Source organism: Calonectris borealis, chromosome 4 (genome assembly GCF_964195595.1).
Source record: "Calonectris borealis chromosome 4, bCalBor7.hap1.2, whole genome shotgun sequence".
Taxonomy (NCBI): Eukaryota; Metazoa; Chordata; class Aves; order Procellariiformes; family Procellariidae; genus Calonectris; species Calonectris borealis.
Genome location: NC_134315.1, coordinates 55,895,298 through 55,922,926, shown reverse-complemented (window position 1 = coordinate 55,922,926; position 27,629 = coordinate 55,895,298). Strand labels below are relative to the sequence as shown.

Here is a 27,629-nt window from a genome sequence, read left to right as displayed (position 1 = left end):
GACTGAAAGGTAGCAGAAACTTCAGTTGCTCTTTTTCTTGTTATTTTTACCTCTTCCATATATAATTTGGAGAAGCTGTAAGCACAGGAGGATGGAAGCATGCTACCTCCTGTTCCACTCCTAAGTAGTTACCTCGGGCAACCAATGCTGCTTGTGGGCACTTTCCAGCTCCTTTTATTTCCTTGCAGTTTCTGCTCTGGAGCTCAGCTGCTCCTTGCCACGTATATCTGAGACACCTTTTTATAGTAACAGACTATATTGAAGCAGGGGGAGTGGATTGCTTTCTGACTTGTGACAAGAAGTGCAGGGACAAGTGATGATAGCAAAGGAGATGTCCAGGCCTTTTTGGTTTCTATCTTTACTAACGGTTGTATATGCAGAGAGGCAGTCCCATGTCTCTTAATACTTGGTATCTGTTCTAGATTTTGGTTTTAGAGGTTGAATAATAGACTATTAGCCCTTATTACCATTAACTTGTTTTTTTTTCCCTTTCCTGTAGTAGCAGTTGCTAATGTTCACAGTGTTCTTTGCCTCTGTCACTTCCTTAGGATACTCAGTACCGTAAGCCTAAGGTTGGGAACATCCTAAGAACGGCGGTTTATTGAAGGCACCTTGCAAGTGTCACACAGAGGGGTTAGCTAATCTATTTTGTGATGATCCAGAATCAAGTTCATCAAACATAAGAAATTCACCTGTAAGAGCTGCTGGCTGTAAGAGCCTGGATGGGCTGAGAACGGAATAAGCATTCATCAGTTATCTGTTGGGGTCAGGAAGCAGCATATTTTAAGGACTATGTGGAGAGAAGAGGGTTGGGAAAGGACAGGACATCTTTTTAAGCAACTCTTAATGTTTTGCAAGGTTACATTTTTATTCCATAACTACATCTGACCGGGAAAAACTCGAGTGAACTGACAGATTTTTCAATGTGCACAGAAGGTCAACAGATGTGAGGAGGCTTGCCCATCTGCAAACAAAAAGTATAAATTCCAGAGATGAAGGTCTTGCGTTAAGGTCATCCTATGCCCTGACAAACCAACCAAGGTAAGGTCAGTGTTTGTTGCCTGTGAATCATCACATTTCAGTGCACGAGGAGGCAGGGTGGAAGCTACAGTTCATAGAAATGGTTTATGGCAAGCTCATCCTTTTTTTTTCAAATTTAAAATATCTGTATCTCCTGATATCAAAAGTAAAAATACACGTCTTCTGATTTTGGTTGTAGTGGATTGATTGAATAATTGAAATAATGAAAATGGCTATTTTGTGTAACATCCTGATTGCATTTGTATTTCTCAGCCAACTTTCATAAATTTGATTAAAAAAAAATATTAATTGGGAGACCAGCTTTTCCAAAGCCCTATAATTTTTAAAAATATGTAGTACTTACCATAAAATATTCTCTCCATATGCTTAAGATTAAATGCTTACTCAAAATAGTGTATAAAGTAACTTGTAGGAGCAGAAAATACTTTCTTTTTCCTGGAGCCTCTGATTTTCTGCATAATTCTACTTACGTTTTTATGTTGGCTACGTATGAAGGACTAACTATATCTAACTGAAGTTTTTAAAAATGAAGTTCATGTGGGAGGGTTCTCTTCTTTATTAAATTATTCAGTGGATTTTCTTTGGTAATCTAAACTGTCTTGTGAAGCATACTTTTATAATCTCACTAGTTATTTAGTAACCTCAGAGTATTATATACAATAATTGCTGGTACAATATGTTTTCCGGATTTTAGGGGTGTTACTTTACCAAAGTAGCAACTTACAACATTGTTAATATTTAAATTAGTAAAATTAAATGCAGCAATACCACGAACAATTGGACGTTTGACAGAACGATGTTACCAGCCAGCACTGTTATTTTTATATTGTAGATAAAATCACACCCAGATGTTGATCATAAGTGCAGTATTCAAAAATACTTAAAGGCTTCCCATTTCCTTACGAAGGATGTGTACAGCAGTTATTTAGAGTAGTCTTATATCTGACTGTGTTAACAGTCAAGAAAAAAATGTAACTTACGTCATTTATTGCTTTTTCACCAGTTCTCAGTCTATACCCAGAAAGCGTGTAAGTGATGGTGTAACGGACAGAAAGGTCTAACTATCTGAGAAGCAGCACTGTAGAGGATCTCCTTCTTGGCAGGATGCTAGGTTGGCAGCACCTTTTTGCTAGCTGCAGCAGGTAACATTCCCCCTGTAGCAGGGATTCACGTTTTTCCTCAGGTAGGAGTCTTCAGCTGAGCGAGCGGCAGCCCGGCTTGTCTGCTCTGCCGAGCAGCTGTGGCAGGCAGAGAGCTGGTGATGCGGGGAGACTCTAGAACCGCTCCTGTTGACACTTCTGAGCTGCGCGCCGCCATGGCAGCAGCACAGCCACATCTTTTGCCGGTCATTAGCAGAGGGAAGAGCTTGTGTACCTCCAGTTCATCCTTTATGTTTTTAGCACTCTTCCTCTTTAACATGAGAATATTCATGACCAGAAGTAACCAATTTTTGTAGAGAATTAATATTTGCATGTGGACACAGAAGGAAAGGCTGTGCACAGGACTATAAAATCACCTGACCTTGGGGTTTTGTGTTCAAGAAAATTCACACCTTTGGACAAGATTTTTGGGATGATTTTTCTAGAGTACAAGTGCAGTACTACATAGTTTCAACAGGTGAAATTGTCATCATCAAATAAAGTTAATGGGGTTAAAAGCGTAAAAATGCATTTTCAGGCATTGACTAGTAAGGATCTTAAATGTAGACATGTGATTGCTGTTTGAATCTAGTAACAGGAGGAAAATCTGGAAATCTACATTGCGACGTGGCCACTGATTATTGCCGGAGATGTCTCCAGTGGTGCTTTGCCCGCTAAAATAAGATTCCAGCTACGCTGAGGTTGCAACTCCAGTACACTTTAGAAATCCACCAAGTTTACAAGTGTTATTATATAAACTCAGACACTAAGTCACAGGATATGTTGTGTGTCTTGGTGTCACAGGCTCTTACTTCCTTACCATTGCTCATATGCCAAAAAGCACAGCTATCAGAGATGACTTTTCCCTCCCTGCTGCTGTTTCTGTGCTGCTGTACTGGACAGGCTGGAACTCCAGTGTGAACTCGAGTCGAAGGGACTGCGACCTGTGCATGAGTCCATGTGAGTCTATGGCTATGGATAAGCCCATGCCAGAGCAGGTATATCTCGAAGGATCTGTGGCCGTCATTATGGCTGTGCCTCTGAAGGCCCAAGGATAAGTCCACGCTGGAGAATGTACACCTTGAAGCATCTGTGGCTGTGGATAAGTCCATGCTGCAGCAGGTACACCCTGAAGCATCAGTGGCTGTGCATGAGGTCATGCTGGAGCACCACAAAGTGTGTGGCCATGGATACGCCCATGACAGAGCAGGTACACCCCAGGAGGGACTGCAGCCATGGGTAAGGCCATGTTGGAACACATTTACTTCTGAAGGGACTGTGGCTGTGGGTAATGCCAGGCTGGAGGAAGTATATCTCTGAAGGCATTGTGGCCCATGGAGAAGGCCACGCTGGAACAGGTGCACCTCAAAGCGACTGTGGCTGTGGGTAAGTCTATGCCGCAGGAGGAACACCCCTGGAGAGACTGTGGCTCATAGATAAGGCTCCACTTGGAGCAGGTACACGCCTAAGGGACTGCAGTCTGTGGATAAGTCCAAGCCAGAGCAGGGGCAAGGGGAGGAGTTCACTGCAATGTTAAACCCTATAACCTGGTCCGAAGGGACCAGGGGTGGAGATTGTAATGGAAATACCTTTAAATTGTTGTAACCCGGGATTTGAGTTGCATGTTATGGGAATTACTATAGCAGGAACTCCTTGTTGCTCACCAGGCTAGGAGCAAGGGGAGGAGTTCATTGCAATATTAAACCCTATAATCTGGCCCAAAGGTGTCGGGGTGGAGATTGTTATGGAAATACCTTTAAATTATTGTAACCCATGATTTGAATTGCGTGTTACAGGAATTACTATAGCAGGAACCACCTGAACCGATGGAGGACAAGCCTTACAATAAGCAGTACAAGTGCAGCAGTGACCTGACCTGAGCTGGCTTTGGTGCCCAGTAACTCCACGCAACACACCACCATAACAGATGCAGCCCAAAGTCATGGGCTAAATGAATTCAGTGGACATTTTAAGGGCATTTTACAGACATTTCACAGAGGTGGTCATAGACTAAGGGAATGATATCTGTGTATTATATCAAAGGATGGGAAGGGTGGTGGTGGGTATTGAGAATGTACTGGATAGTGTGAGACCTGAGCATGATGTAAATGGTATGGAGTAAGGGGTGGAAAATGTGCTGGTTTTGACTGGGATAGCGTTAATTTTCTTCATAGTAGCTAGTATGGGGCCGTGTTTTGGTTTTGTGCTAGAAACAGTGTTGGTAATTCAGGGATGTTTTAGTTACTGCTGAGTAGTGCCTATGCAGAGTCAAGGCCTTTTCTGCTCCTCACCCCACCCCACCAGCGAGCAGGCTGGAGGTGCACAAGAAGCTGGGAGGGGACAAAGCCAGGACAGCTGACCCCAACTGACCAAAGGGGTATTCCATGCCATATGTCGTCATGCTCAGCATATACAGCTGGGGGGAAAAAGAAGGAAGTGGGGGACATTCGGAGTTATGGCATTTTGTCTTCCCAAGTAACGGTTATGCGTGATGGAGCCCTGCTTTCCTGGAGATGGCTGGACACCTGCCTCCCAATGGGAAGTAGTGAATGAATTCCTTGTTTTGCTTCACTTCTGCATGACAGATTTTGCTTTACCTATTAAGCTGTCTTTTTCTCAACCCACGAGTTTTCTCACTTTTACCCTTCCGATTCTCCCCCCGATTCCACCAGCGGGGAGTGAGCGAGCGGCTGTGTGGTGCTTAGTTGCCGGCTGCGGTTAAATCACAACAGAATATATGGTATTGTCCACAAGAAGCTGGAGAAAAGCAAAAAATGGAAGAAATGTAGGGAAGTTTTTTTACACTTGGAGGGGAAAACGAGTGTGATTGGTGTGACTCTTTGTCATTACGACAAATGTTTGGATAACTTGCAGGCTAAGATGCTATTGAATCTTTTCAAGAAAAGAAGGCAGCTGATAGCAGAAACTCTAAGAAAGGATCCATACTGCTGCCAGCTTCTGATCCTGCAGCCCAAAACGGCCTGTTACCATTTGCTTTGTTGTAAGGCCCATGTGGAGAAAAGGCTGTTGTTGTGAAGGCACAGAGGTAGCATGAAACACGGGCTGATTTTGAGTTGTCACACATGGGGACACAAAGTGTCAGGACCCTTGGGGCATGTGTTAAGATGTGTATTTTGTTTCTGAAAGCACTTTTATCAATTCTTTTTAAATAAAGCCAACAAAGTTGGCATGAAATTGTGGATCCACTTCCTCATGAATCCTCTGTGTCTATGGACGGGGGAAGAGCACAAGAAAGCCACAGTTCACAAAATACTTGCATCTTTGCTACATGTAAGAGACAGCGGGGCATTGTTGGAAGGAGGAATTCAAGAAATGCAAAGGATGTGGAAGGGACTGCAAGGTAGAAGTCTTTCATACTGCTGTTCAGTTAATTTTTGAGTAAACTATGACAACAAAATGGCTTCCACGATTGTCTGCCTACAGAACAGAGTGCAAGCTGCAAACCTTGTTTTTCCAGCATACTGCAGTTTTTTTACATTTGCTTGGGATTTACAAGTAGTTGCTATAAAAGCAACTTAAGCTGGACTTACTAAAAGGCAGCTGCCATTAAGATCTCACGTAGTGCAGTATTGTCTTTATCCAAATACAGCAAATGAAAGTGAGGTTCTGGAACAGCGTTTTCCTGAGATGCAGTACAAGGAGCTTAACTTTCTGTGGTAAATTGATGAAAGGGATCATTTGGGAAAACTTCTGTTTTTTACAAAGCAGAGGGATAGATTCATTGACTGGGAAATTCAATCTAATTCTGTGACTAGGATGCCTATGGAGAGGTACTACTGCCGATGCTGCAAGACAACAATTCATAATGTGTTAAACGTTAGAGATGATGACATATCTAAAAGGAGAAAGGGAGAATGGATGGAGTCAGGTGAAGGGCAGTAGTGTTAGTTGCCAAAGTTATGTGTTCTGTGAGGTTTGGATACTGTACGGTTCCCTTGTTCAGCTCAGCCTGTCGACATCAGTGGAAGGTGAAAGGATGAAGCATTATTAAGGTATCAGAATCTGCCAGTAATTCTGGCACTTTGCCTTTTCACACTTCCTTTTCCCCAGAGCTGATCCATATTTCTTCCACTATAGTGCTATAAAAATACTAAGATGATTTTTCAATTTTAAAAGGAATAGTTCTTTTGGACGTGTATTTTGTTGCCTTATGAAAAAACACTTTCCAAATGTTAATTGAGATTGAAATTGTGCCTGGGTCCACCAGTTTAGACATAATGGAGGATCTTCAGTTACTCTTGAAACTTACTCTTATCTAGTTCTTCACATCAGTTATCTATAGCATCTTTACCTTGGACCGCTCTTCAGTAGTCTGGGCTCAACATAAAGTCCTATTTTCAAAAGCCCAAGTCTCGTGGAAAGCAAGAAAGATTTGGCATGTAAGCTAGGTGGATACCTAGGGAAAATTCAGAACTAGGTTTGGGGATTTGCATGTGCAGAATATCAAATCCAAGAATTTATGCAATGCCCATCTGTATAAGAAAGCAGCTAAGATGTTCTATCGAAGTGTAAAACTGAGCTGGACAATTAAGTTTTAAAGGTACATTAGTTCTTGCACCCAACTAGAACTCAGAAGTTGAGAAAGATAGGGGCAGGTACAGCAGAGCATTACAGATTTGTTTCAACTTTGGATGAAACAGCAACTGAAATCTTGAAATAAAAGGCTGCCTGGAAATGCTTTGGGAGTTACTGATAAAAGTCTTGGTGAAAGATAACTGAAAGAAGCCTGGGTTGGTGGGTGATACCAACAATTTCCTTTGGTTTCAAAATTTGTTAGTTTCTTAAAGCAGTGGTTCTTGGGAGGGAGTATCTTCGTGTCTGTGGGAAGGTGCTTCTGAAAGACTTCTAGTCAAAGCTGGAGAGACACAACATCTGTTCCAAAGTGGCATCCAACTTTTTGATTAAAAAAATAGAGTAAGCAGCTTTAGCTACAGCCCTGGTAGCAGTCCTGTGCTATTTCCTATGCAATTCAGAGGATTATGACCAACATAAAGATCTACAGAAAAGTAAAACCATGAACCACTTTGTTGTCCCCATTCCTACAGTTCCCAGCAGTGATACAGAAAGGAGCATTCAGGCTCATATCGTGGAGATAGATGACTTTCTCAGTGCTAGATGTTCTTCAGGCAAAAGAAATACCATCTCTGTTTTCGATTGCATTCGTGGCAGTTGCTAGCTAAAATCAGTTTACGAGCAGAACAGCCTGGGACAATAAATAGCAACTGTGAGTAAATAATGACAAAACAAACAGAAAGTGTGGCTAAAAGCCAATTTGAGAAAAGTCTGTGATCTTTCTATGTTCAAATTCTCCAGGGTGTGAGGGGGAGGGCTGCTGTAACATTTTAAGATCTGGATCCTTTCGTGAACTGCCAGTTGAAGATATGGCAAGGCAGTTATTATCAGTGCTTCCTCCTGGCTGAATTCCACGATTTTATCACTCCTTTCAGAAATGGATTTAGTATTTTCAATAATGCCGGATATGATTTTTAACAAGTAGGAACACTTATTCAGTGGTTAAGTACCCCTCTTGGTTCTGATTTAAGGCTAAAATCGCGCAGTAAATTGCTTTGCTTCTCTGAGCTTTTTCTTTCCACCTATTTATCTTACAGATACCTGACAACCATAATTGCATTTTTGATCCAAAGATATGCTGGTGATGGGCATAAAGCTTCCTCCACCTCCCCTTGTACAGTGATGCGCACAAAAAAGGTGAGGTGGGACTGAAAGGGAAAGCCAACAGAGCTCTACAGGCAGCACACACTGCTGGCTTTGGAGGTCACTAAATGTACTTTTTATTCTTTTGCATTTTGGATTTACATATTGTGTGCAAGTTATAGCACTGATTGGCACTCTGGTGTTCTAGTCTGTGGTATGTTATTTAAGAAAGCACATTTATTCCTTGTTTGCAATCTACAGGCCTGGCTGTATTATTCTCAGGATTTTCAAGATGGACACACTTGCCTATTTCAGGTGTGGCCCACTAAAGCATTGCATTGGAAGCAGAGATGGATCGCTGTACTGTTTTATAACAGGAAAAGACAAGGAATTAGTTTCTGAGAACAGAAATAAATATTTACATGCAGTGCTCTCAGGCATTTCTTAAAGAAAGATCCTTCTTTGAATCCCAGCTTCAGCTGTATAAAGTTAACAAAACTGTAGAAAAATAGGCAGGGAAGTTCTCTGCTTTACCCTGCTGTCCCCAGGGAAAATCAGCTCTGGCATGCTTGTCTAACCAGGTCTTACAGACATCCAAGATGATGGCACCGCACTGTCTCCAAGCAATCTACCTTTTTTGCTATCTGTGCCCAGAGAAAGTCGTCTTCTGAAGTGTAATTTGAGTCTTCCTTGTTTCAATTTAAGTCATTTTTTTCCCTGGCCACCATGGAAATGGAGAACAGAACATTAAAAAGAAAAGCTGCACAGAAGCTCTAGAAGAATATGATCACTGTGTTTCGCCATCAGGCATCACTGCTCTGCTTAGGAAAGTTCTGATTTTCATCACTGAGCTTTATAAAGTCTCGGGTACTGCTATTACTATTACTCGGCTACCCTGAGCAGCTGCTGAACAGCAGAATACATACAGAGGTCTTTACACTTGTCTAATACAACATTAGAAAGGCAATAAAGAAGGTATGGCTCCATGGACCTGAAAAGAAAGTCTCAGAAGCAGGAAATATGAAGGGGATGTGGCAGAAAGTCAAACCTTCTGGCTGAAATGGGCAAACTTTCTTTTAGCGGCGTGCAGCGGGGAGGTCACAGCAGGGTGCCATAAGTAAGCCTGTTGTCTCATTCCCTTCCTGCTGAGACCCAGCCCCCCTAGTTATGGGTGGGACGTGACAGATCTACCAGACTTCTGAAGTCAGGGACCCCAGCAGCGTTCATCTGCATCTGTGTGGTGGCAATTTCCCAAACACTACTACTGCATGTTACTGTGCTAGCCCCCTGCTTGTCCTTTTCCTGGATTCAGGTCAATTTATACTTGATTTGGTTTCCACATAGACTCCTGCCCCATGTCATATAGGCTCATTGACCCTAAGTTTGCTTATGGAGCAATTGTGTTTTATTCTAGACTTGACTCTGCAGGAGGGCATCTGAGTGGCAAAGAGCCTCTCTGAACACCCCCATCTTAGGGGCTTTTGGTCAGGAAGCTGGCCACTGACGATGTTTTTTGCAGTGCAAGCCGGCATGCTGCACAGGGGTGTAGCTGGCTGAGGGGATCCACACTGACCACTTATTCCAAAAACCCATGTCAGCACCTCAGCTCAGGGCAGTCTTAGGGCAGTTTGACTGCCAGCTGCAGCTGGGAGACTGGCTGTGCCCGCCCTTTGCACCCAGAGCCAAGGTGAAAAAGAAAATACCCTGAAGTGCAGCCTAGGACTATTGGGCTTGCCTTCAAAATATTGTTACCTACTGACATCAGTCCCTTTTCTGACACTGCTTAATAACCTGCAACCTTCCTGTTGGAAGCTTCAAGATCAGGTATCAGCTTTTTAAATGCATAGTTAGCTGAAAATCAATAGATGGATGATGATGTAAACATGTTTTATGGGTACTGCCACGCTGCTGATGCACACTTTGCAATGATGTAGATGGCTGTAACAACACATTTGGAGGTTAATCTGTTTTGAATCAGTAAGGTGGTACCTCAGTGCAAGCGCTGTTGCAAAACTTCTAGGGTAAGTTTCTGCTGTGTGCTGGGCAGATTTAGGTGGCTTGCGTGAATTAACAATGCATTTACCGATTTGTAAAATAGATCCTGAAGGTGGCATTCCTAAAACCCTTAGAGTTTGAGGCTAAGGTCGGAGAATTTTGAAGAGTTCCAGCATAGCTGTGATTTAAACAGAACTTTTTATTGCTTGGGATATGTTGTAGATCCAGCATGCAGCTCATTAGGTAATCACACTGAAGATCATAGATTCACCACACTGTTATTGGTGTTGGTTCATATTATTGGAAAGTATCCATTTACTCCGCAGGGGGATTTTAAAATAAGCTTTGAGTAAGCACACATTCTTCTTGTGATAAATTACTCTGAAAGGTAGGGATAGACTTCAGTATGATTCCAAATCTAAGGCTGACTAAACTTTGGCCCATTTTTGAAATGTATTGCCTAATTGTCTCTCTTCCAAGAAAGTGGCTCTGTTAGCTGGAACAACAGCACTGACACTCCTAAAGCCATAATAAAAAAGTAAATAATAAAGTAAATAATAAAATTGTTGATTCATACTCATTCCCTTTTGCTCCATTTTTACTTCAAGTAGTGTAAGATGTGCTTTGTTCTTCTTGTTTGTCACTTGGCTGTGATTTTTCAGAGACCGAAAAGGAAGATAAAAGGCATTATTTAAAAAAGGTGTGTTCATACTTGATTCAGTACTCTCCTTAGATATTACTTTCCTCTGCAAATTCTTTTAATACTTGCTTTAAACCCACAAACTTTCAGCTTTCAGGTGTTTAGGTAATTTGGAGCTTCCACCTTTGGCTTTTGTTCTTCAGCTAAAATAAATAAGGCATCGTCCCATGAGCAACGGACTTATTTTCTGTGTGTTCTGGGAAGGTATTGGTGTTTATTTCTAGAAGTCTTTGTTTATGTTCTCACAAAACTGCATGTCATTATCCTATGCTTGCTTAATTCAGCTCCACTGTCTTGTCATGCACGTTTGTATAATCTTCAGACATGCAGACATGGTCCCTAAGCTGTTTGCATAGGTTTAATTTGACCTGCCCTGCATGTTAGCTCTGAATCTTACCTGCAGCTCCATTTTATCTCTGTATTTCATACTAATGAGCACCTGCAGGGTTTCGTGTACCTAATCCTTTGGACAGCCTTAAATGTGCAGGTGGAAAAATACAAAGGGGTTGAGCAATCACAATTCTGTACCATGTAAGGTTGGACTTCAGAAATGTTGCACTTTTTTTCTATCTACCACTAACCTGTGGAGCCCAGAGCTGAATCTTTTGTGTTTATCAAGTTCTGAAGAGTAAGAAGTGACTCATAAAAGAGTAACTTGGAAATTGCTATCACACAGTAGGAAGAAATGCTGAATTTTCAACTTAAAGACCCTCCAGAAGGCTAAAGCTATATTTACTTATTTATCTTTTAACAGTTAAATCACTGTCTGGAAAGAAACATACATGTACCTTGGTAAGCTTAAAAATAAATATTAACAGTGTAGATAGCAGGAAAAAGTAACCTATTTTTAAAAAATGCTTAAGTATTAGCTAAAGCTAATACGCATTTTATTATTTGTAGGGCAGAATGTATAGTTGCCACTAAAAACTGTGATGCGTAACTGCCCTTGAAAGCTTTTTTCTGTAACGGGTTAAGTCACTTGAGCTGTGATTATAATAGTCTCCTGTTAAACTGGGTCAGGTTCAGGGCAGAAGAACTAATTTTGTTTATGTTAAAAGAAGGCTGTTTCAGAAATTACTAGCTCTCTTTTCCTGGAGTCAGCTTCATGCATTGATTCAGGAAAGCAAGCGACGCAAGGCTGCTCAGCTCTGAGAGGAGTGAGGAGCGGGAAGCTGGCTGTACTGCCCATGAAGTGGGAGTAAAGAAGAACCACCTTCCACTACAAGCACCAGTAGTCAGAAACTGTAGCTACGGCTACAATCTGCTGAGCATGGTCAATGTTTCATGTCCTTCGCCCCATTTACAGTCCCCGAGTAAAGGCGACCTGGAGTGGCACGAACGGGCCTTTGTTCACTGCTCCTAACTTCTTTTGTGTGCAAGCTCACCAGCCATTAACAACTTCTTCAACGTGTTCTTTCTCTTCTGCCTCTGTCACTACATTTCACTGGGATCTGCTGAGGTTAATAAATCCCTGGAGAGAGAATATTAGTGCCACATGTTCAGCTGGACAAAGTGAGATAAAAAGCTGATAAAGGAATTACGTATCATATTTTAATTGCTTAAGAAAGCATACAATCTGTAGATAAGCATAAAGAAAAACTCTCTTCATAGTGAACTATCCTAAAAGGGGAGAGGATAGGCTCTAGGGATTAGTTAAGTATTTTCTGGCAAGTATCAGAGCAAAGCCTTGAGCCTGAGGGCCTGTGCGAGCAAGTCGTAACGGGGCGGCACTGTGGTTTCCCTGCGTGCCAGGGCTGCTGTACACCTCGAGCCGGGGCATCTTGAGCAACCTGGCAGAGCAATGCAAATGAAGCAGCTTCCGCAACGTAGTTAGGCAAGTCGGCTCGCGTTTCACTGGCGCCACGTGCAGTCCTTTTTCTTGCCACCTTCTTCCTAAAGACCGTGCCACCTACCCCTGCGCAGGCTGCGGGCAGGATCCACTGCCCAGTGTTCCCGGTTGGAGGTACCCACTCTGGCCAAAGGAGATGGCTTCGAGGTGGCCTCAGCTCCATTCCCCGAAAAAAACTTTTCATGGACTTGATGTGCATATAGCTAAAGAGATGAGGAGAGGTTTGAGGGGAAAGGAAACATAAAGGGATCAGAGAAGAGACCGATAAGGAAAAGGGATGGGAACTTTAGAAGAAGGGAGAAAAGAAGAAAGATAACTGTCAAGGAATAGTCTGGACTAGAAATACTTCATCCTGGTACAAGTTTTTCTAGGAAGCGCAAGTCACTAGGTCTTGCCTCCCGAGGCTTTGTAGAACCGTCAGCACATTATAGGAAGTTAAGTCACATTGTTTTGGATGTATATTGACGCAGAGTACACAGACTGTGTCTTCTCCCTTGAAGGCCTTACTGGGAGAATTTAGAGGGGTTTTTATATACATTATTTTTGTGTTGACATTTTGTGTTACACTACCAATTTTTTAATTGCACCACACCTCACAGATTTTCAACTTGACATGACAAGGCATCCTCTGTGATAGCGGTATTGCCTATGCTTTCCCCGAGGTGTCCAGCCTTCTGCTCTGAGGCCTTTAGCTGTCGCTCCACTCTCAGGTCAGAGATGTATGGGTATATGGGGTGTGCAGGGAGTCAGGGAGCAGATTTTCCTCTAGCTGGGAGAGGAATGAGTCTTTTTTGCTTTTTGAGGTTGGCCATCCGTATGTGTGGTGTTTCCCAACTGGTGTGTCAGGGTTGCAGCATGAGGTCTCTGATGGCTGGCTGGTGGGAAAAGGGGCTCAGAGCAAGGTGGTAACAAGCCCATGTTCAAGCAACTTCTTGAGGGAGAATGCAGGTTAAACTGGCCAGTTTTGTATAACCAAACAATATATTTTGTCAGCTGATTACTGTAAGCAGTATTCAGGAGAAATCATTTGTTACTTCCATCTGGATAAAATCCACATGGTTAGAGTCATAGTGTCCATGGGTGAGCTTAGCCAACACAGGACGTATCTAAGGTTCCTCTACCTTAGATGTGCCACAAAGACTATACAGTTCAGAAGGGTTGTAAGCACAATATGTAGTATCTGCTATACTGTAAGCAGTCATAGCTTATCTGCGGCATTATCATATATCAATACATTTATGAAATTAATTTCCCTATGAACTCTGAGATGACCTTAGCAGGCGAAATTTCTGTGGCATCTGTAACTGTACTTTCAAGAAGCAGCAAGAGAGATTGATTATGACCACTGCTGTATAAAGCAAAGATATGTTATTACACTGTAATACACTGTATTACACTGGGTGATGTGATGGTTGGAGGCCGTCTTGGGCACAGCGATCACAAAATGATGGAGTTTTCAATTCTTGGAGAAGTAAGGAGGGGGGTCAGCAGAACTGCTGCCTTGGACTTCCGGAGGGCAGACTTTGGCCTGTTTAGGAGACTGGTTGACAGAGTCCCTGAAGGGCAAAGGGGTCCAGGAAGGCTGGACATTCTTCAAGAAGGAAATCTTAAAGGCGCAGGAGCGGCCATCCCCATGTACCGAAAGACGAACCGGTGGGGAAGAAGACCGACCTGGCTGAACAGAGAGCTTTGGCTGGAACTCAGGAAAAAAAAAGGCTGATTGTATAAGGTTCAACAAGGCCAAGTGCTGGGTCCTGCACTTCGGCCACAACAACCCCAGGCAACGCTACAGGCTTGGGGAAGAGTGGCTGGAAAGCTGCCCAGAGGAAAAGGACCTCGGGTGCTGATTGACAGCCTGCTGAATGTGAGCCAGCAATGTGCCCAGGTGGCCAAGAAGGCCAACGGCATCCTGGCCTGTATCAGAAGTAGTGTGGCCAGCAGGAGTAGGGAGGTGATCGTGCCCCTGTACTCGGCACTGGTGAGGCCGCACCTCGAATCCTGTGTTCAGTTTTGGGCCCCTCACTACGAGAAGGACATGGAGGTGCTGGAGCGTGTCCAGAGGAGGGCAACGAAGCTGGTGAAGGGCCTGGAGCACAAGTCTTATGAGGAGTGGCTGAGGGAACTGGGATTGTTTAGCCTGGAGAAGAGGAGGCTGAGGGGAGACCTCATCACGCTCTACAACTACCTGAAAGGAGGTTGTAGCGAGGTGGGTGTTGGTCTCTTCTCCCAAGTAACTAGCGATAGGACAAGAGGAAATGGCCTCAAGTTGCGCCAAGGGAGGTTTAGATTGGACATTAGGAGAAATTTCTTTACTGAAAGAGTGGTCAGGCCTTGGACCAGGCTGCCCAGGGAAGCGGTGGAGTCACCATCCCTGGAAGTATTTAAAAGACGTGTAGATGAGGCGCTTAGGGACATGGCGTAGTGGGCATGGTGGTGTTGGGTTGACAGTTGGACTCGATGATCTTAGAGGTCTTTTCCAACCTTAATGATTCTATGATTCTATGATTCTATTAGAAATCTTGTGGGGATGAGGAGAGAAGCTTAGTTTCAAAAAAGCAGAGCAGACTGTATGCATGAATACCCTGAGGTCTGCCATTCCCCAGATGGGAGACAGGTCACCGTCTGTGGTCTCTGATAGCCTTTTTCCATAGGAAGCCTCAGGCCAGACTCTCCTTTTTGACCTGTGGGTCTTTGAAATTGTTTAGCAGGGGCTCTTGACCTCGGTTCTTCTAGCCCTGGCCAAGCACAGCTCGTGTGCCCGGCAGGCTGGAGTTGCATCTCTGAGGCCACTAGAATGCCCCACTGTCCCTGAAGTACCTGCCTGAGGTTACATACATCTACCACGTTTCTCCCTGCTTGCTCTTCCTGTACCCCTTCTTAAATTAATTACAGTCATACAGGTAAACCTGAGAGAGTGCTGTACTTAGTAATTACTAGTCAGGTTATACGCAGTATTTTATCTCTTTTTTGCTTGTTTCTGAAGGAAAAGTCTTGGTTTCAGAATGCTGGGCATAATTTGAAAATAGATGGGGCTTGAAATCCACAGCAAAGGCATGCAGTGTGACCTCCACCCAATCCCTTGCACCAGGATGTTGTGCCAGGAGAGGGTAAGTATGTGGGCACGTCAGCAGCGGTGGGGTCTGTGCTTGCGGGTGTTGATGGAACCGAGGGTCAGGCAATCACTCGCAAATCGAGCAGGGTGTTGCACGTGGTAAGAAACATGCATCCTCTCGCTGTGCTTCTTGATGACTTACTGATTTTTGTTTTCCCATCAGCACGATCGGCATGTTGTCCTTCATCACTGTTCATTGAAAACCATTTCAACAGATTAATGAGTAGCCAGCCTGTAAAACTAAGTAATCAGGAGCAGGTACTGCCGCAGCCAGACGGCGTACGTTTCTCAAGCAGCTTGCACAATAGCATGTTTTAATGTATCAGCTGGGCCCTTATGAGTGTCACCGAAGTAATTCCGCAAAGCCTTCATGTTCTCACTGCGTCCCTGCTGCTGTGGATTCAAGAGCCACTCTCCCCTTTTCTCTTTGCACCTACAGTGCCACTGGGAGCAGTGGGTTGGGAGGGCAGCCTCCCAGGGAAGTGGAAAGAGGGGACAGCTTCCAGCCAGGGCTTTTGCTTTCTTCCCATGATGTTGAGGGCAACCATAAGTGGGATTGATAAGGGTGGGGAAGAGCGTGACAAAGGAATCAGGAAGACAGACACGGTAGAGAGCGAGGTTTCAGCAGGTGGGTGCTGAAACCATTTATTTTCGTTCTAGTGCATCGGCTTATTAAGGGGTGGGACTGTGAGCTGGGAGGCTTGGCTAAAAAGTCAGAGCAGCGCACTTGCAGAAGCACTTCACAAGACCGGCTTCCAGTGTGCGGGACAGGACTCGGGCTATCAGCAACCTGACTGCTTTGCAGCTGACTGAATTCTTGGCGCAAGAAATCAGTGGTGGCAAGATTCGAAACAGGCACACCAGTCAACATGAGCACGGCAGGAAAAGTAAGCGGAAGTTTATATTAGAAAAGTGTCTTTGCTGCAGCTGAGTAATGCATTTTTAAATGCAGTTTCTTTGCAGAGACACCGTAAGTCCTGAATGTATAGCACAGATGAGAGTTTAGGAGGAAGCTGGTACAGGAGAGCTGCCTTTCCTTGCAGGCCAGCGTACTCTCCTAGGAAATGGTTGTTACAGTCTGCAGGGCAATAATTTATTTATTTTTTTAAACACTGAGGCAACATAAGGTAACAGCACCATAATAAGAATAACCTCCCCCCAGGGTTAGCAAACTATTTTAAATCTCTGATTGGACAATTTAAAATATGATACAACATAGTAAGTGTTCAGATCAATGTATTTATCAGCTCTATCTGTTTCCATTCTGAGATTCCACAGTGGTTTAAACTGGTTTTAGCTTCTTTATAATGCATATCAGTTTGTTTTCTAAAAAAAAGGCATAGTTAATATTGTGTTAAATTTCAGGGTGTCATTGTGCTGATATTAGGACAGTCATTAAATTTGAATACCTGTATAACAAGTCTGGAGCTTAAGTTAATGAAGACCAAAAGTAAGTATCACATGCAATGCAGTACTGAGCTGGGACTGAAATGAGTATTTACATCTTTGCCAGAAAGTAAGTGACAGAAGGAGTTGTAGGTTAATACCACTGCTGAAGACAGTATATGCTGCTTCTTGCACTACCTGAGAGACGCTAACATACACCCAGAGACGTGCAAGAGAGGGCGATGGGCAGGAACCCAGAGATGGAAAACGACTGAAGGCATGTACCTTGCTGGAAGGTGCCTTAAGAAAGTACCAGGATCGTTTGCTGTTACTGCTGGCTGTCTTCACTATACTAAGACCAAACAAAACAACGGGGGCGGGGGGGGAAGCTCTCTAACTCTGAGATATCGCAAGTGCAAAATTAATTGTAGTTCACTTGTAGGTAAATTCACCAAGTTCAGTCCTCCACCCAGCCTTGGACTGAGCATGGTAAATGAAGTCTCGGGATATAACTAAACTGCCTTGTTTTCACTGTGTTTATCTTGGAGTAATATGTGAATTACCGTGCAGTTTACGTGACCAAGCAGCATAATCCTTATGCTCTGCAAAAGGGTGTGTTTCTACACCTACCCTCTCCGTGCTGCAGTAACGTGTAAGGCTGGTAGAAAACACGAGCAGAAAAAACCCGTGACTCCAGCTAGCGCTTGCCTTAATAGATGAAATGGGTGATAGTGTGCTGTCGGTGCATCTGCGGGATCCTGTTGTAGTCTGTAAAAGTTCACAGGGACACAACCATCAGAACAATACATAGTTAACCAATGGCTAATTGTAGGAGGGATTTATTTGTTCTCAGCAATCCACAGTTCTTGGCTACCTTTGTTCTTATAGACACTATGTGTGCTTTGCATGTGCAAGTTGTGAAATCATTATTGTGCTACGTGGGATACAGTATAAATACATAAGCCCTTTTTGCTTTTTAAGTAAGTTTCCTAGAAAATATGGCACTTTAAAATGTGATCTTTGGCCTCACTTGTGAATGTTTTACTAATCACGCTTGCATTTGACACATGAAACGTTAAATTTAGTTGCAAACCTCTCTTGAGTCTGTCTTTTTCAAAGCGTTGTGCTCATTCTCACTTTGGGTCTGGCTGCTGAAAGTGCGCTATTTTATTTCATATGTTTAGTATTTCCTAGTTATTATTTTCTTCCTTACCAGTTGACAATTTGTTGATAATCAGACATTATTTCTACTTCAAAAGCTTTGATACTAAAAAGTTGCTTTATTTTTTTTTCTCCTGAGAACTTTGCAGCACACTGGTGTTAAGTTCTCCCAGTCCCAGGGTCCCAGTCACGCAGGGTACTTAGGCATGTGCTCAACTTCTTGCATCGTGGACTCGATTCGCCTCCATTTCCCTCTCAAGATAATGCCACCTGAACGCTTGCAGCCAGTAGGACTTAATAGAGTGACTGAGGACTTAATAGAGTGTCACCCGGGTGACATGGAAAATCATATTCCAGGGCCTGGAGTCGTTTAAAGCTCGGGATGGGCAGAGGCCACCAAGGAAGAACAGGACTGAATACAGGGACAGAGGCCCCACTACCTTTGAATACACTAGGAGTGAGCTTGCAGGGTGGAAACTGGGGCTACCTTCTGTCTGCGAGGCTGGGATAAGTGGACAACGCTCCTCTCTCTTCTGAGGGTGTTTTTCTTTCAGTGGCAGATGATGGGAGGAGCTCAGAGGCCCGTCAGCACCTGGACAAACTTTAGCCGAACAGACAAAAAAAACTGTCTTGGGTATTGGGAGTAACCCCACCTGAGTTAAATATCCCTTTTGAGAAGCAAGGTACTTTAGCAGGGATAATCTTGTGCTAAAGGGAGTGTTGCTTCTTCAAGATTACCTCTGCATAGTGCTACGTCATTTTAAATAGGTGTCCTCTCAGCCACCGCCTCATGGCTGAACTTGGCATGAACTTATTACATGGCTGTAATAAAACGCTTATAAAAGCTGTTTTAGGCTCTGAATTCCATTTTTAGCAATTTTGTCAGTTCCTGACACAGGCAGTTCTAGGCAGTACAGACTTTATCACAACGTGGTATATGACATCATTTAGTGTGCCATCTCCAGGAAGACACAAATATACACCGGTAATCCAACACGGCAAAAATAATCCTCCAAGGAAGTTAGAAACCGAGAAGGAGCAATGAGGATAGATAAGGTCTCCAGTTGTCTTAGGAGGCTATTACACATGTTGCTGAAAACTTCATGCGACAGAAATATGAACAAAGTCAGACATGACCTTGGTGGGGGAAAAAAATGGGCTTACACTGTGCTTTGATGTTGGCTTTTTTGTTGCGTTTTGGGTTTGGGTTTTTTTTTCCTGTAGTTTCCCCTTTTCTCCCCCAAATATGAGCAGGAGTTTCACTTGCAGAAATGTAAGAATCTGTCTGTGCGGTGACTTGCAAATTCAAGGGCCATTCTCTTTTTCTTTGCTGTTTGCAGGTTATTAAATGCAAAGCCGCAGTAATGTGGGAAGCGAATAAACCGTTTTCTATTGAGGAAGTGGAAGTCGCCCCACCAAAAGCACATGAAGTTCGCATAAAGGTACTAAAAATAAAATTTAAAACAACTATTATGACTTGCATTCTATCTTGCTGTTTATCAGAATTATTTCTACAGATTTTTAGGTGAGTAGGTACTATCACCAGGTGAGCAGTTACTATTCAATGAGCTCCTATAAAACATGCTTCAAGTCCTAAATTTGATCATGAGGTTCTTTTAAAAAGAAAAAAAAAAAGGTTTTCAGAGTTGGGTTTTTTGTTTATTAAGACACCTGTGCTTCTAATAGGCTGAAAAAATTACAGTACAAGGCAAGATATCTGAATCTCCTATAGCGTGGAGCAAGAAATTCTCTTTTACTTTGTTTGAATCTGTGCTAGGAAATAGCTCAGTAGGGCTGGGAGCTTCCTCTTTTAACTGGGTATTGAACATCTGTTACATTTCAGGAAATTTCTCAGTGGAACTCAGCAGCTGTTTTCATTTTAGAGCAGTTTCAAATGTTACACAAGTGAGGAGAACCCTCTCATGGGGTTGACAACTCCATTTGTCAGAATAAAAGTTGTAAAGACACACCTGAATGTTTAAAAAGAAATACTGCTGTGCTACCTGCAAGAAAAGGCAAAATGTGATATAAAATACTATGATGTGTAGCCTAAATTTTTGTATATATAACCTATACATATGTGTAATAATTGTAATGTAATTATATATAATATCATTGCATAATACATATTTTATATATCTATTATATGATATATTGTAATATAATCTAAATATAAGGAATATAAAATATATATAATATTTCTATGTTTATAAATAATATGTGATCGGTAATTTATATTTACATAATTTTGTAATATTTCTGTAATATTACAAACTTTTTCTATTTATGTTTTTATATATAAATATTAGGAATAATATATTTTATTCTGTTCTTCATATATAATTGTATTGCTAGAACATTGGTTCTGCCAGATAATCAATGACACTCCCTATAGAGCTCAGTAGTGCATAGCAAACATTCACAGAGGAGCTTTGCTTTGTAGATTAAAGACTAATACAAACCATAAAAATGATCAATCACACAACCAAAAGTGTTTTACCTGTAGATTCATGGTGTGCATATGTGATTTTGGAGGGAAGCAAATAACTTCTCCAAATATATGTTATCATTTCACTTCCACATACGACACGACATAGTTAAATGCTGAAATATTCTTGTCTTTCCTCTAAATCAGATCGTGGCCACAGGGATCTGTCGCTCTGATGACCATGTGGTAACTGGTGCAATGGTTATGCCTTTTCCAATAATTCTTGGGCATGAAGCAGCTGGTGTTGTGGAGAGTGTTGGGCAGGGAGTAACTTCCATCAAACCAGGTATGAAGCAGCACTGAACACAAACCCCGTGCCGAGTTTCCAGACTCCCATTTAAGTCAAAGATGATTACACGCGTGAGTACTTGTATTGCAGAGGAAAATGTTCCAACTTTGAGTTTTTTCAAGGGTAGCTTAAAGGGCACTACGTGCCGTTTACATCTTTCTGCGTTCCCAATCTTGATTTATTTTCAGATTTTTCTATTCACTTTCGTTTGGTTTTGGCAAAAACATCTGCAGCTTGCTTTCCACCTACACAGCGCTTTTCCTGTCATGGGATTAAGAGCATAGGTTCTTTGCTCTTGGTCATAGGAAATCAGGTATTAGCTGCAGGTTCTTTAAACACAGTTTACACAGCTAATCTCTCTTAAGAATACGGCAAAGCAAAGCACTAGACAACACGTCAAAGCACCTTCTTCTAATTCTCCTAACAGCTAAATAATCCATTGACTTCAGTAGACCAGAGCTTAGGTCTCTCTGTTCGATTACTTCACTTTAAAAGTAGCAGGGCACTGGCAGGTAGCAGGCTTTGCTGGCCTGCAGCACCAGTGCGGGTGAGCCAGCACCGCGCCCGGAGGGCTGGATCGCTCTGAGGACACTTGTCGGGACCAGCTGCTCCTCCCGCTACGCTCGCTTTGAACCACAGTGGGTAGGTAGAGACGTCAGTGAATGATGCTGATTTTCCTCCAACTGCTGCAAGACGAGGCGGGATTTCTATACACTTCTACGGGACCGAACAAATTCTCACGAGGGCTAAATTATTAAAACAAAATACGCCGTGAACAAACTCTGCATAGAAATGCTCGATTTTATCCAGGCAGTTTATTATAGTACCTAAGTAGTTCACTTTTAACACACCTCCGTACTTCCAGTGTCTTTGTTCATACTGGCAGCAAGTATGAAGTCTGTCCAAAGCAGGTTGGTATGTATGATAAGAAAAAGTTTTTATTAGAGATTTCTGCTTTAACTCCAAAGAAATATGTATATTGCAAATTTCAGTGATAGCTCTAACTGCTTTTTCTCTTACGTCTGGGTTCATAAATCACTCTGTTGTCTAATTGTAGCTGCCATGTGCTTCCAGGTGAGCTGAAAGAGCAGGCCGGAACACGCATACACACGCACAAAATCACGCTTCTCAGATGTTGCTTAATTTACACCTTCAAGTTCTACAAAAGGCTCCAAGATATGCAAAGTTTCTTTAGCAGAATGATTACTCAGCCCCTGTCACAGTTCTAAGTTAACTGAGGGTCGGGGCAGTGGGGCATTTCATGTTTTGTAGGCATTTTTCATTTTTTAGTGGAAATCAAAGATTTCCCTTGACATTGGGATGGGGATCCTTGTCAAGGATTAGCCATATTTTAGAACTGCCAAATCACAACTTGATCTGTATTAAGGATTACCTGTTTAGAGATTATTAGGGATTTACCATACATCATTGCTGTGGAAAATGCGTAGCAGTAAAATACTGCACTGGGAAACTATGTGCTACCTTGTTAATCATATAATCGTGCTAGAGAATGGGAGATGTTGTCTTAGCTTGTGTGTGTCACAACTTCTCTGACAAATATTTTACCTACCTTTACTCCACTGCAACAGTAATAGGACTGCAAATAGGAAAGAGACTCAAGAGGGCTGGCAAATTAATGCTTAATTTCCCATTCTTTGTATGCACAGTTTGCAGCCCTGTTACCTTGGCACGCCGATCTGCTGTCCTAGCGGATGTCAATTTTTACCTCAGTTTTTTTACCTGTGCATTACTATTTTCCGTTTAAGTAGAAGATGCAATAAACTGCTGGATGAGTGCTTTGGGAATGCCAGTAGCTACCGCGGTTTTATGACATAGCTCAGACTCCATTCTATGAAAGACACCAGGAGTTTTGCATATTGAAATTAGTTGTCATAACTTTGCCCTAATGATGTCCTTTATAAAAGAGAGAGATGGTTTATCTTCCAAGGGCAGCAGAAGGAAATAAAACCAGCACTGCACTCCTAGTGTGTATTTGCCTAGGGATTAAATATACTTGCTTCATGTTTTTACCTGGATGCGTCTTGTTTGCCTTTTTTAATCCTCTGTCATTACTGTTTTATTTCTAGGAGACGCGGTTATTCCACTCTTTGTTCCACAGTGTGGGGAGTGCAACAGTTGCTTAAACACCAAGGGTAATCTGTGCAGTAAAAATAGGTGCGTTTTCCTGGGTTACCTACACCCTTATTTGATTTTTATTTATACAAAACTGATCACATTCAACAGATTTCATTTGCCATTCTTTCTGGTCATCTTTCAAACAGCATTGTTATAGGTGCTGGATTAATGCCTGATGGCACCACTAGATTCACCTGTAAAGGAAAAGCAATTTACCATTTTGTTGGTACAAGTACCTTCACTGAATACACAGTAGCTCATGAATCTTCTGTAGCCAAAATCGATTCTGCTGCTCCCCTAGAAAAAGTCTGTCTAATTGGCTGTGGATTTTCAACTGGTTATGGGGCTGCTGTGCAGACTGCCAAGGTAAGTATCGTGGTGGGCGTTTCTGGTGTCTCATGGGGTCTGTTCAGGGTTGTGTGGCCTGCGAGCGGGTCGTCAGCGTGGCAGCCAGGAGGTATAGACTGTTGAGTTCGAGGTGGAAAGAAGATACTAGTTCTTTGCCTACTTCACTTTTTCTGTCTCTAAGGTACTCGGAAGTCTTCAATTCAAAATCCAGTAAAAATACTTATTACCATCTATTAAGTTTTCTCTCATAGCTTTATCACTCCTAGAAAAGTGTTACAACAGAGCTGATTTGTTTTATTGTAACTTAAGTCTAGGAATACATGGAAGCCTATATATGCAACACTCCTAATTTGTAGCAATATATGAATGTGACTTTTACAGCTGGCACTGTCTCCAATGGAGCGACACTACAGATCTTAACACCGCTGGAATATAAAGCGTCATTAAAAAAAAGTGTCTCTGAACCCGAAGCTGAGACGTGTAATGAAAACCTGGTCTCAGAAATGTATTTTAGGGACAATTTATCTTAGTCACATGTAGGATTATATCAGTATAGCTGGCTACTGCACTAGTAGGTATGCAGGTGCAAATCCCTCCTCAGCAGGTAATCTCTAAATTACAAGAAGTGGCTTAAGTGAAAACATGTTGATAATAAGCAAATGCATTGTCCTTTACCTAGACTGTAACGGTATGCCATGTTTATATGGTTATTATAGGTGGAACCAGGCTCCACCTGTGCCATCTTTGGCGTGGGAGGAGTTGGCCTCTCTGTTGTCATGGGCTGCAAGGCGGCTGGAGCTTCCCGCATCATTGCCGTTGATATCAATAGTGACAAGTTTGACAAGGCCAAGGAGCTGGGCGCCACAGACTGCATCAACCCTAAAGATTTCAAGAAGCCTATTCATGAAGTGTTGATCGAAATGACCGGCCATGGTGTGGACTACTCCTTTGAGGTCATCGGCCATACCGAAACCATGGTATGCAACCAAAAGATCTGGTCAAATGAGGCATTAGCTTTTTAGCTCTCTCTTTGCTAACCCACTAAGCACCAAGGGTGAGGAGCTGAGAGCCACTGGCAAAGTGTCAAGCTAACTTCAAACCTGGTAAGTCCAGCTATCTGCCACTGAGGTGCAGGGACAGAAGCACATTCAAAAACTCAGGAAAGGGAACTTCAATGTAGTCCCCTGGCCTAACCAGGGTGGCTAAATCTCACATTGCCCACTATCTGCTTTCCAACAGTGGCTTATAACTAATGACTAAAACAAAACAGGGGAAGGAGAACAAAGCTAGGACATATCTAACCCGTGACAGCAGATACAATGGTGTAAGCAGATACAATGGAAATTGTTTGATGTGGTTTCAGCTACAAAAAATGAATCACAAGCTGAGCCCTGAGAGGAGGAGAAGGAATTCAAACTTTTGTACCCCAGCGGCAAATCTTGGATGACTCTGGGGTGTCCCTCTGTTTCAAATGCAGGTTGCAGCCTTGGCCAGTTGCCAATACAACTATGGAGTCAGTGTGGTTGTGGGAATGCCCCCGGAAGCACAGAAGATCACTTTCGACCCAATGCTCATCTTCAGTGGTCGCACCTGGAAAGGGTCCGTCTTTGGAGGTGAGGACTTGGAAAGATGTGATTTAACTGGCTTGGGAAACTTGTAAATCACCTTGAATGAAATGGGATATATCTAAATTCACTGCTTAGGTGAATTCCTTCCTATTGGAAGTAATACTGACAGCTATTTTGCTGACAAAGCAGCACAAAGCAAATTAATTATGGGAACTGTTAGTTAACAGTGAGAGGAGAGAGAAAAACCAAGAGGGAGGGAGGGGGGGAAGAAGGGGGAGAGAAGAGGCAGAGAAAGAGAAAGACAGACATAAAAAGACAAAAAATAGAGAAAAGGGGGCATCCTATTATTTGAGACAGCTTTATCTAGTACTGCTTGTAAGAAAAAAGAGACACATCCACCCCCCTACCCCTCCCAATTTTGACAAGGCAGTCAAGTTTCCAGTCACCAACATGGATGTCAGCACTCTGGCTCTTGTATGATGTGTGATTTAGTGGACAGTGTATTAATAGTCAATTTGAAACAGTATTTAATGTGGGGGAAAGTTTGGATTCTGTAAAGATTCAAATTTTTACTGGCCTTCTACCAGTAAAGCACTTACTGGGTTTGTCATACGTAGAATAGCTGCACTTCATCCCATGTTGACTGCTTCACTCTGTAAAGGCAAAGACATGCTGCAACATTTCATCATGCTATTCTGCTAGAGAAAGTTTATCTAAAAATTTAAGCTGCCATGAGTTTTATCTATTTTCACAAGCGTTTAGTGTTTCATTATCCATTGTCTGTGGGTTTTTTCAGGCTGGAAGAGTAAAGATTCAGTCCCTAAATTGGTTGCTGACTACATGAAGAAAAAATTTGTTCTGGATCCATTAATAACCCACACACTTCCTTTCACTGAAATCAATGAAGGATTTGATCTGCTAAGGACAGGGAAGAGGTAAACATTGTTTAATTGTAAAGGTTCTATATAAATAACCTAAAGGAGCTGTATGGTAACACCGAGTATGACTTCGCGGCAGAGAATGGGGAAGGCAACCCACTATGCCCCTTAACCTCGCCCAGCGTGTGTCTATGGGTTGCAGCTGCAGTACTAACGCCAGCAAAGCCTTAGCTTTTGAAATGCAGTGGGCCCCGTCTCTCCTTGCAGAGGAACTTTCCGATTCTAGTTTGAGCAAAGACTCTGGGTGGCAGAGGGAGAAAAGACCACACAAAAGGGGAAGTCTCTGCCCATTGGAAAAGAGCACACAACCAAGGGAGCCCGGGAATGCCAAGCTGTAGCGCCAGGGGTTAGCTGCATCACATTCCAAGAAACATTTTAGGATGAGGAACAGAAACACAGAAATCGCCTATGTTTACCGGCAGAGCAACTCACCATTCCTCTTGTGGGAACGGAATCCAGTGCAATTAGTCCTAAAGTCACTGGGTAGTTTGCCTTGAACTTCAGAGCTTTTCAAAAAGGGTATATACATTGCAAACTCAGAATTCAGCTCTCTGCATTCCTCAAATATTGTGAGAGTTCAGCTCAGACTCTGTTTTCATAGGGTGTTGAAATCAGAAATATTGTTTGCCAGAGACAAGTTTTACCATGGGAATGATTGAAAATTATCCTTGGCAGAAATGGGAAACGCATTTGTACACCTTAGCATGTGTGAGGACTACCCTTTCTGGAAGTTCTAGCCGTTTATAACTTACACAGTCTGGAGAATTACATTCATGTTTTCTTTTCATTGTCATTTGCTAGCGGTTATTTTAGGTGTTAGTTGCTCTAAATATAAAAAACATGTAACAGAAGAATTTAGCCCCTGAGGTTTGTTCTCAGGTTCTGACTATGCAGCACGCACTTCATTTTTTGACTGTCCTTATTTTAGATGTGCTATAAAGTTAGTTTTAGATTTTAGTGTAACAAACAGGGGAAAGTGGTGAGGACAGGGACGCCATCAGCTTTGTTAAAACTGACGGTCAGCCTGAAGACAGAGGCGTGTTGCAGCTGACTCTTTTTACTAAGTGAAACACTTCAGTGTTTCAGCCCAGAATAAGCCGTACCATTCAGAGGTTACCCTTAGAGCCATTTGTAACTGGAAAGATGTGTCTAAGCCCCGCTCCAAGGAATTCCCAGGCTATATTTGGTGATTAATTGCTAGGAGCCCTGGGCTTCATGAGTGAAGGCTTTGCAGTCTTGCATGAATTTTGTTCTCTGCATCTGCAGCAAGGTTTGCACATCTGCTCTGTCATTTTGCTGCAATCTGGGGCTGGGGGGGGCAGGGAGGGAGTACCCTGGTTGATAGCAATAGCCTAGATTTTCAGAGAAAACAGCAGTGTTTTGCTGATATTAGCCCAGGGGCTTTTCTACAATCACTAACTTCTCATTTCATATTGCAGTATTCGCAGTGTCCTGGTGTTTTAGGATTCCCAGTTGTTAAGCAGCAGATGGCTCAGCACCAGTACAAACTTCATTATCCTCCAACACAACTGATATGGAAGGTCTACAACCACCATCCTTGAATAACAGAATCAAGCTCAAAACCCAGACTTCAAGCACAGCGTTTATAAATGAAATAATCTTTTTCCTCCTACCTCTTTCTCCTCATTCTTGCTTTAAATCCTCTGTATTGTGCTGCAATTTTCTTTTAATAGCTAGTTATGAATTACAGGACTTGCTGCCGTCACAGGTGTTATGAAATTTTTTGATTTTTTAAAATGGCTTTCAATATGCAATCTTTTAATAAAAGAAAAACGAAGGAAA

At 42.6% G+C, this 27,629-nt stretch overlaps 1 protein-coding gene across 1 annotated transcript; it reads left to right on the top strand.

The window, feature by feature from the left end:
* Positions 1–63: 63 nt before the first annotated feature.
* On the top strand, positions 64–27,629 carry LOC142082039 (alcohol dehydrogenase 1-like). The gene is made up of 11 exons (XM_075149596.1): positions 64–1,041; positions 2,045–2,183; positions 7,811–7,910; positions 19,400–19,501; positions 20,695–20,833; positions 22,924–23,011; positions 23,119–23,338; positions 24,037–24,297; positions 24,798–24,933; positions 25,685–25,823; positions 27,266–27,629. Exons 2-11 carry the CDS (start codon positions 2,146–2,148, stop codon positions 27,288–27,290), a joined length of 1,248 nt encoding a protein of 415 aa, XP_075005697.1. The 5' UTR covers positions 64–1,041; positions 2,045–2,145; the 3' UTR covers positions 27,291–27,629.

Coding starts and splice junctions, on each gene's coding strand:
- LOC142082039 (XM_075149596.1), top strand. CDS start 2,146: ATGCTAGGTTGGCAGCACCTTTTTGCTAGCTGCAGCAG. Junction 7,911..19,399: donor CAGTGATGCGCACAAAAAAG/GTGAGGTGGGAC, acceptor TGCTGTTTGCAG/GTTATTAAATGCAAAGCCGC. Junction 23,339..24,036: donor CTGCTGTGCAGACTGCCAAG/GTAAGTATCGTG, acceptor TGGTTATTATAG/GTGGAACCAGGCTCCACCTG.